Here is a 10,000-nt window from a genome sequence, read left to right as displayed (position 1 = left end):
TGGCAACCAAAGAGAAAACGGAGGTAACAGCTCCGATCCAGCCTGGCACACCTCCCGTGACGAACTTGCACAGCAAATCCCCTGTGGCCCCACCTGGGTGAGCGAGCACCGGTGTGACAATGAACTGAATGCCGAAGAAGACGCCTACAAGAATGTCTGAAGCAGCAAGATTAAGTAGCATATAATTGACGGGCGTCTTCATCGATTTGTTCTTTAGCACAACAAGGATAACGAGTGTGTTACCAAATAGGCCAGCTATCGTCATTACAGCAAAGGCAACAGCAAAGCTGATGTACATTGGCATCATGACTTGTTATAGTTTTCAACACTGAAAGGGAAAAAAGGATAGCTATGCATGATCTTAAATTTTAGCACGGGCTGACGAGTGGAGCGGTCTCTGTTAGGGGAATACCGGAGTACCCGGAGAAAAACCTCTCCCAACAGAGCAGAGAACGAACAAACTTAACCCACATTTGACGTCAAATCTGGGAATTGAACCAGGGCAACGTTGATGGGAGAAGCGTGCTCTCACCACTGCGCTGGCTTCACTCTGCTAATCCCTGTTACATCTAAATGTTATCTAATGAGGAGAGAAGAATATCCATCACAAAAGCGTCTCAGATCGACAATTTGAGTTATTTAGAGCTGACAACTTTTTGCAATACCGTACTGTGATGAAACCTGAAAAGAGAGTTGGCTTGCCCCAGTTAAACAGAATTCAAGTTTATGAGACGCCATCTGTTCAATATCTGGGTCGAATCTTGGCTTTTCGGGCATTGGGCGCGACTTGTACGCGAGTGTGTAATAGTTGCGACCGGCAGATACTTTGTAAACACGATTTTGTATGAATCAGACTTACCTTTTTCAGAACTAATTGCTTTATCTCAACTCTTGTGCATGTTTCTTGTTTTAAAAAAGGGTGCTTGGTTTGTCCATTTTCCAAGAGAAATCTAATTGTCTTGTTTTAAAGGAGCGTTCCGTGTTTATCTTGCATTATTATGAAACTGAGGCCTTACGGCTTGCCTTAATTAACCAATGTTGTGTTAGTGAATACGTTATTGTACAACCACACGTATTTCTGCGGCCGGTGTTTGGCTTCCAAGAATAGCTTGACGTGAATTACGCAAATATTTAACGTCAAATCTAGTTCCTGCAACAGAAAGAAGAAAAAAAAATCATGACTACTTGCTTTAAGCATTGTTACTTGAGTGCAAAACTCTTTTTGTTTTAAGAAATATCAGGCACTTGTTCAAAACAAATCCCTTTCTGCTGATACATTAAAAAACCTTAGTAATTTGCAAGTCAGTTTACCTCATATTTGCGACAAATGAATTTGGTGCTTCTTTTCACGCACCAATCAAGTTAGTCGTTATGATATCTGTTAGAGCATTTGTCACGTCTCTAATTCTGTTTCCTCAAACGCCATGCGAACAGTCAACATCTCGGCAGATGGAACAAGAAAGAAAAAACGAAAACACACGCTCCGTGTTCAAATAAATACTTTACATGGTAACCCCCTTATATCCATAAAAGTTCCTTCGATCACGACGTCATAAATTTGATTTATTAAAAAGTCGTATTCATTCATTTCAAATAACTGACTTCCTTCAGAACTTCTCACCTATTTAATCTTTTCCAGAACAATGGATTTAAAAGAAATTAACGCGTTTTGCGAATGTTGCCTTCCCAGTCAATTATCTTCCTTGTCTAGGTGACATGGTCAGATTTAACTTTTCCTTTTCGTGGGCAATATTTCGCCTGATGGTTGTCATATTAAATTGGAAATCAACATTAAAAATAAACATATATGTTTAAGGTGGCTCCTTATTTATTGAGAGCTGTCAGTTATTCTTGATCGCATACAGCTTTTCAACTTGTTTTAAGCTTTCAACACTGGAGTGAAGAACCCGAACCGCAAACCTGTTGTAATTTTTTTTTTTTAAGAAAAGTTGCTGGAACGAAAAGAAATAAAGACCTTTCTTTAAGTACAACGAGATCCTTAACCATAATTTTGCTGTATCACCCCATCTGAATCGTCTTGCAAGTTTCCGACAATTTTATCAAGAGAGAAACACTGTCAGGAGCAACCGAGAGTTAATCGAGATTTTTCACTTGGTCTTCGTCCATGCTAAGCCCCTAGTAGACAACTATCTCCTAAATCATGTGTCTAATTAAAACCGGAATATATCAAGTGTGATTGCCCCGGGTTGTCTTCAAAACATATTGAAATTTTATATATTTTGGATTTCAGAAGTGCGCTTGAATTTCAGCATGCTGCTTTGGATAAATTAAGGAGTTGGATTCGGAAGAGAGATTTCACTGACAAAATTACCTTGCTTTTTTCTTTTGGTTGTTTTTTTGTTGTGGTTTTTTTTTTCTTTGCTAAACGACCGACATAGTTTTCAACTATGCGTCTTCAGTGTTAACAAAATAACCAATTAAAGCACGGATACTAGTGAAATGGTTTGAAAAAACGGAAAAGCTGACAAATGCAAAAAAAAATGTAAGGGGAAGCCTGCCTAATTTAAGTCAAAACTCGATCTGCAAATTCATAACGCTAGACGTCCACGATCGAAACATACGTTAACGATAACAAATCATTGCTGTCACTTTCTCTCTGTGTGGATAAAGTATAGCAGTTTATAGTCTAGAATGAAGCCGGAAAATTTCGTTTGTTTCCATTCTTTCCGATTTTAACCACATGCTAACTTTAAAAACTCGATCTCAATTCGATTCGGATCGAAAGGTTACTGTCATTATGCGAACATCATGAATACAGAGGACATGTACTGTCGTAAATTTTTAACTGTTGTTCCTGTCGGTGTCGAATAAGACCACTCACAACCTGTAAGAAATGCGAGCTTAAAATCACGTACATATCACGAAAGTCTTGGTAAAGCGAGTCGAAAACTTTCATGTCATTTGATCGACCTTATCCATTAGTAGTAACAACAAAGGCACCAGGTTGCAGCTGTGTTGATTTAGCTCAAATAAGAAAAACTCAGTCTTTCTTGATCTCCTTTTGACGATATATCGCCGATAAAAGAGCTACTTTGAATTTTAATCTCCATGTGTTCATTATACTTGGTTGATTAACAAAAGACGCATCAAATAAGCTAATCACAACGCCAGAATGCAAGAAGCCTGCGCGCTATCATTTCTTTGGACGCCAAAGCTCTCCCATAGACGCATCCCGCTAGAAACGGAAGGGTGTTCTGTGTCGATAAGCAAATATATGTTCTCCATCTTCTCTGTGGCCAGCCGTGCTCATCATCATGCCCTCGTGCGTGGTCGCGTACCTAATAGCTTAGCGTCGGTGCTAAGTTACTTTAAGGACGGTGCCTACGAATTCAAAGGTATTTTTGCCCCTGTTTATGATTATGAAAGATATGTAGATCTTAACAAGTGTTATTGAAATCCAAATAGAAAATTGGGGGTAACCAAGCATTTTTCAAAGATAATTGATGAATAACATTTGTGAAAATCTTATAAAATAAGAAGCAATGTATGACCTTCTTTCTCAAATTGAAGCTTAATTATCTCTCAAATGCATGGTTATCCCCAATTTTGTTTTTGGATACCAAGAGTGCTTAGTAAGATCTACTTTCTCCGGATAGTTTTAAACCGCGCAAAAGTATCACTGTATTGGGAAGCAGCACCGATAGGAAACCCGAGTATCTCGAGATGCGCAGAACGTATGCGCAATAACAATAGTCGGCACCGTCCTTACATGTAAATCGGTCAAGTTATTTAAGTCAAATTGTTTCCCTGCTTAGGAGTCTTCTTCATTCACATTCCCTCTTGGATGGTCATCTAGTTTCCACACTTTTCTATTTTCTCCTGCTTTAGTCTCTGCTATATAAGAAGGCCAAAGACGCGTCTCACAGAAGCCGGCTATCAAGCGAAATGATGATTTACCACATGACGGTAGGAATAAAAGTTCTTTAAGCCTTTTAACCTCCAATGATGGTGTAGTGCCTCGAACATTGTTGCGTTACATTTCTGTCCGTGACACTTGCATGCTTATAGGGGGGCGTCTCTATTGCCCTCCTATTTAGAAAACCACGTGCGTCCTTGTAATGACTAGTTGATTGTGTTCCGGAGAGAATAAAAGTCTTGTGCTTCGTTCCGTTTGTTATTCGCCCTAAAATGGTTATCCGCTTCTCTTGTAACACAAAGTATATCGTTTCACCAAGTAGATGCGATTTCCTTGCTTTTAACGCGAACGCGCTTCCATTTTACAAGTTCCAACAGTGAACACGACGGCCGCCACCAAAATCTTGGACGCCTTTTTTGGTATAATTTTGTTTATTCCCCGTCCAGGCTTCGGTTCAAGTCATGACTGGAGTAGGGTTTTCCCCCCGCCCCCCCCCCCCCCCCCCCACCCTTCATGCACAGATTACAGAATTCCACCGGAATGCTTCCTCTCCCTTTCCTAATGTCGGATCTCGGTATCTGCTATGAAAATGGCGAATTACAAGTTGATAGGTTGGAGAAAATCAACGGAAGGCGAAAGAAGGAATTTGGTCTGCGGCTTGCAGGACCTCCCGCCGGTCTCTTGAAGCTCTGAATGTCCACTTCCTTTGGCACATTTGACTCTGAGCTCAACCTTATCTTCGGCTTTTCCTAGGTAACTCAAGCCGAAGTGGATCCTCTAGTTACCAAAAAAATCTGCACTGCAGAAGAAGTTCATCCCGAATTTCGTCTTTTCACAAGTACGCCAAGAAACCTAGTACAGGATTCCATGATTCCGGTAAGAAAATGAAACAATAAATGAAATGGTGACAGTAGAACCCACTAGAAAATCCCAGCCCCAGATGGGATTCGAACCCACGACCCTCCGTGATCTAGTCGGATGCTCTAACCACTGAGCTACTGGAGACTCTATGGTGAGCAAGATCGAAATGTGGGTTTTGACTCGAGCTGCATCACGCAGCTACAGAGTCAAATAACGGCAGCATAGCTCATAACTGCATCACGCAGTCACATTAAAGCATATCTACGATGCGGCCAACCAACTACCCAAGTGAGCAAATGTGAGAATGATATACACCCACATTTCGACCTTGCTCACCATAGAGTGTCCAGTAGCTCAGTGGTTAGAGCATCCGACTAGATCACGGAGGGTCGTGGGTTCGAATCCCATCTGGGGCTCGGATTTTCCAGTGGGTTCTATTGTCACCATTTCATTTACTGTGTATATCATTCTCACATTTGCTCAAAATGAAACAAAGCTGAAGAACTTTCATTAACATACCGCCGGCGATAATATAAAAGTATTTAGGGTCATGCCGGAATTGAAACAACTGGGACGACAAACCAAACGGCTTCTTACAAAAATTGATGTAGTTTGATTAAGCACTATTAAAATTCATTCTTATTCTCAGAGTCACCGTTCCCTTGACCAGAGGACGTATTTGATTGGCTGTTAAAAAACAGTTTCGTTTCATTTGTAGTGAAAGTAGTCAGATACATACGGCAACATTAGTATGTGTAATCAAATGGTGACGATTGATATTAGGGAATAATTTCACGCTCGTTTTGTCCAAAATCAAATAATTTTCCGAGACTTTAGGCAAGGGAGATTATTTGATTTTGGACAATTAATATCATGGGTGACGAATTACGTTCATAAGACGCGGGTTATTTTCAAACCTGGACGCCATTTTGGCACTGTAGGAAAAATTGTAATTTCACATGTGAAATTATAAATTAACGCTAAAATTTCGTGCCAGAATTAAGGAGTAATTTGTCAGCCATGTTATTAGTTTGGTAAATTACTGCGGATCTCACCTTCAAGCTCTAAACGTGTCGCCTTTCATCAATCAAGTTTCCGATCATTGCGAGATGATCGACTCCGCCTACGGAAAGTGAATTTGAGTTTTTTGTTTAATTCACAGCTGAAATACCATTCTGACATCATTTTAGAGGTTCTTCAGTAAAAAAGACTCGTGTACAAATGTACATAGACCCTTTGCATAAATGGCGCTCAAATTTGAATAACAATACTTGATACATCCTTAGTCTCGTGTTTATGTTTCAAGACGAAGGATTTTTCTCATGAATGTGAGGCTAAGGATGTATCAAGTATTGTTATTCAAATTTGGGCGCCATTTCTGCAAAGGGTCTATGTCCCGTGGGAACCAAAGATGCTGATTGGTAGGTTATGTCATGCATCAATTGATTTCGTTTGATTGATGGAAGCCAAAAATCAGTTTGACAGTTGCCGCTTGAATATGAGATTCCGCAGAACTATGAAAGTCACAGTAATGAAACCAGTACGAAGGATACAGATTCAGATTGTATCTTTCGAATTGTATACTATATTCTCTATAGCCTAATACTGAGCTTCCTTTACGGCCGTTAGGGAGAGCTCAGATTTCCCTTTAGAACGTCTCGAGAGCGAAGTCCAATGCGTTCTGGAGTAGCTCTACTTTAGAGGAAGAAGACATATTTCTAAAAGTTTGACTTCCCACGCATTGTCAGAAGACCGTCTTCTCGTTCGCGCAGTTGTTCAACCGGAACCAGAGTTTTCTGTTTCCGGTTTTGGATTATTCTAGAGCCTCCCACTGGACAAGGGTAACGGAGGCTCTGGAAACGAGTTTACTTTAAGTTGCTTTAAGGTTGGCGGTCTTGCGCATGCGTTAATTTTGTGGAAACAGGTCTAAAGTACTTTCAGCAAAAGCGCGTTTTCTTTTACTTAGGCCTGTCTTTGTATGTTCGAAGACCTTGGGATGATCGAAAAGTGGAAAATACCCAAAGAAGTTCTAGTAAGGTTAGTTTTACCAGCCTTATTCTTCTGGCCGGAATTTAGGGCCTGTTTTTGTTCGTAATATATCACTCTTTCGATGAAAACTACCACTCTTTCCTTGAATCAACCATTGATCATGACGTACACATTCTTTGTAAAAACGCATTTCAGAACTTTGCAAATGGCGTTCGCGTTTCAGAAAGTGTCAAAACGAGGCAGCTAGGGCTATCACCAGTTCCCCAGTTTGGCCAATTTGGCTAATCATCAGAAAAGTGACCTTTGGAGGTGACCACAGCGCCCTAGGGTCAAAAAGAAGGGGAATCGCTTTGTGGCACAGGGCCTTATCGCGGCCAATAAATTAGCAGCAGTAAAGACAACCTTTAAAAGACTCGCTGAACGAAAGAGACGAGATCTGAATTTTCTGCTTTACGGGTGAAAGAAAGCTTATAGGCAATGGTTATTTAGTTACCTTTTGTCGTGAAGTAATAACTACCTTTCTGTAACTTATATATGACGTTTCAGATTTTTACTGATGGTTAAGAAAGGTTACCGAAATCCTCCATATCACAATTGGATTCATGCATTTACAGTGGCTCACTTCTGTTACCTTCTGTTCAAGAACGCAAGGATTAGCAACCAATTAAGGTCAGTGCAATAATAAATAACCACAACAACAATGAGTTTTATTTGCATGTATATATATCAATACAGCATTGCAAACGCGTCGAAAATATGATAATTACCGTAATTTAGGTATCAGGGTACAACATTGATAAGGTAAAATTAAAATAGCATAACATTTATCGAAAATCCCAAAAAGGGCCAAATCGAATTGTCTGTCATTTCAAAGCACGATGAGATGAGGCAAACGCTGGTTGTTGAAACCTTTTTCATTTTCAAAATCTTCGGATGGATCAGCATCCGGCAACATATGAGAGATTCTCTCAACATTTGCATGCCGCGGTTTCCTACTTTGCAAAATAGCGAGAAGCTCGGACAGTTGCTCGACCATTAGGTGAACTTTTAGGTGAACAGAACGACGTGTGATTTTCCACGCGGATCGAACAAATGTAATTGTCAGATTGCTAGCTAAGCACTACCTTCCATTGCACGATGCATGTTTTGTTTTCAGGTGACGGATATTCTTCCTTTTTTCGAAATTTTCTCACATTTTTATCTATTCAACAGAGACATTGAATTACTGGCACTATTCGTGGCCTGCCTGTGCCATGACATCGACCACAGGGGCACAACGAATTCCTTCCAGGTTTCTTCCGTAGGTATCTCGTCAAAATTAGTCTGACCCCAATTTTTATGCTTGGTTTCTTCTGACTGAGATTTTTCTGGTTTATCTAAACAGGGTTCAACTCTCGCTGCTCTTTACAGCTCAAAGGGATCAGTTTTGGAGGTATCTCAGATAACAAACCGTTTTTTTTTTAATTTGGAGTCTTCCCTCATTAAGGCCCGATTGAACGGTTTCAGCATTTGACCAACATTTGTTCTACTTTTGTATTCGTTCAACAAAAGTTGAACAGATATTGGGCAAATGTTGGACGCAAAAACAGAGTTGTGCGGAGGCCGTTCAAACGGTGCCAACATTGCTTTAAAAAAAAAACCAACACTTTCGCGAAATTTGATTGTGAGAAACTAAGAACTAGAAACCAGACTCTCTCGTCCAGATAAACTACGCCATGTTGACTTTTGCGGCCTGATGTGAGAATAGACCATTTTACAGTTGTGTGCTTAGTTACCTGGCCTTTAATTATAAGTGAGGCTGGAGTTCACTTTGCTTTGATAGAGACCTCACTGCTTTTCTTATGTAAATCGCTGTAATTAGACGAGAACAACATCATTAACATAAAAAAAGCAGTGAGGTTTCTATCAAAAGCAAGGTCAACTCCAGCCTCACTTTCGTTCAAAGGCCACGTAACTAAGCACGCAACTGTAAAATGGTCTATTCGTGCCTTCTACAGTTGTTGAACAAAGTGTTCAAACAGCTTCAACACTGTTCGGTTCACATTTTATGTGATTCCTAGCTCAGACCTTACACCACTCAACATTTCTATAACAAAATAAAAGTTGAATCGATGTTGAATGAAAGTTTAAACCGATTTAAACTTGCCTCAACACGGTTTCAACAAGCTTTCAACAATATTGGACGACCTGTTAAAATGCACCGAACATTTGGTTCAACAAAGTGTTGAATGCATGTTGAAGCAAATGTGGAAACCGTTTAAACGGACCTTTAAGCCAATTGCCGTCTGTGTAGCTAAGGACACTTCGTGATGCTTTGTGTTGATTGTCATCTTCAGAGACTTTTTGAGTCGAACCGTACAGTATATTAACGTAGATTTCTCATGTCGAAACTAAAAGCGTTAGCCTATAAATCAGTCAATCAAACAATCAATCAAGGCAATTCGGCCCCATAACGATAAATCAATTTAAACTGTATCATGCAAATACTCTTATTTTTTATTCTATTTTATTTATGTATTTGTTTTATTTTTAATTTATTTTTTTGTACAGAGGCATCATTTTGCTCAAACCATGTGTATATTAAACTCAGAGGGCTGTAATATATTCAAGAATTTAACCGGAAAGGTGATGTATCTCCATTTATTCTCCCACTTGTTGTTATTGCTGTTTGTCTAGCACATGGCTTCTGCTTATGGAACTAGAATTCCCAAGTTCCCACCTAAAATTTCCCCAATTCCCGTGTCTTTAACTGCAAATATTTATATTCATTTTGGATTTTCATTCTTCTTCTTGATATTGTTGCTTGTCAAATGGATTTCAATTAGGAGTGCGGCGTCCCAGTAAATCAGCAAATCACGAAGGATTTTTAATGCGCCAAAAATAAAAATTGCACTCCACGATGCAAGTGCATGTGTGTTACTGATGTTCTTACACAATTTTGACGCTTCCGACCAGCCATAATGGTCCCAGGAACTCATTATAATAGCCAGTGTTTCAAAGTTTGTTACTAAATATGATACCTGTTCTTTTTTTAGGATTACGAAGAAGTGTTTATTCTCATCCGGGACATCATCCTAGCGACAGATCTCGCACACCATTTAAAAATCCTTCAAGACATAAAAAAGATGGCGGAAGGTATGCTTACCAATTACACCGTCCAGTTTGGAGTAAGAGCGAACGCTCATGAATCGGCACGTTCAATGTCAAAACCGTACATTTGCATTGGCCTCTAGCTCAGCGGTGGAGAACCCGAACCGTTTACTCTCCCATTGT

The 10,000-nt window shown here is 39.8% G+C and overlaps 2 protein-coding genes across 5 annotated transcripts in view; one reads left to right on the top strand and one right to left on the bottom strand.

Moving 5' to 3' along the window:
- LOC137999928 (neuropeptide FF receptor 1-like) overlaps positions 1-1,706 on the bottom strand; it is a 3,747-nt gene extending 2,041 nt beyond the window's left edge. Inside the window, exons 1-3 of one of the 2 annotated variants that reach the window (XM_068845924.1) lie at positions 1,622-1,706; positions 860-1,150; positions 1-328 (exon numbers count right to left, since the gene is read on the bottom strand). The exon at positions 1-328 is cut by the window's left edge and continues 2,041 nt beyond it. In XM_068845924.1, coding sequence (XP_068702025.1) covers positions 1-307 — 307 coding nt within the window. In that variant the 5' untranslated portion in view covers positions 308-328; positions 860-1,150; positions 1,622-1,706. Of the gene's footprint in view, positions 329-859; positions 1,151-1,311; positions 1,420-1,621 lie in introns of those variants that run through there. The other variant, XM_068845923.1, reaches the window with a different exon arrangement.
- The window catches only part of LOC137999926 (cGMP-dependent 3',5'-cyclic phosphodiesterase-like), a 47,888-nt gene that overhangs the window by 28,234 nt on the left and 9,654 nt on the right, over positions 1-10,000 (top strand). For all 3 annotated transcript variants that reach the window (XR_011123033.1, XM_068845921.1, XM_068845920.1), the window contains exons 23-30: positions 3,850-3,927; positions 4,631-4,753; positions 6,705-6,775; positions 7,274-7,396; positions 7,940-8,027; positions 8,112-8,159; positions 9,278-9,352; positions 9,763-9,862. Coding sequence is in view for 2 of the 3 variants with exons in the window: in XM_068845921.1 (XP_068702022.1) it covers positions 3,850-3,927; positions 4,631-4,753; positions 6,705-6,775; positions 7,274-7,396; positions 7,940-8,027; positions 8,112-8,159; positions 9,278-9,352; positions 9,763-9,862 (706 nt within the window). In the remaining variant the exon portion in view is untranslated. The remainder of the gene's footprint in view (positions 1-3,849; positions 3,928-4,630; positions 4,754-6,704; positions 6,776-7,273; positions 7,397-7,939; positions 8,028-8,111; positions 8,160-9,277; positions 9,353-9,762; positions 9,863-10,000) is intronic.

This window comes from Montipora foliosa, chromosome 4 (assembly GCF_036669935.1).
Source record: "Montipora foliosa isolate CH-2021 chromosome 4, ASM3666993v2, whole genome shotgun sequence".
Classification (NCBI taxonomy): Eukaryota; Metazoa; Cnidaria; class Anthozoa; order Scleractinia; family Acroporidae; genus Montipora; species Montipora foliosa.
The sequence above is the reverse complement of the archived record's forward strand: the minus strand, read 5'-3'. Positions and strand labels throughout refer to the sequence as shown.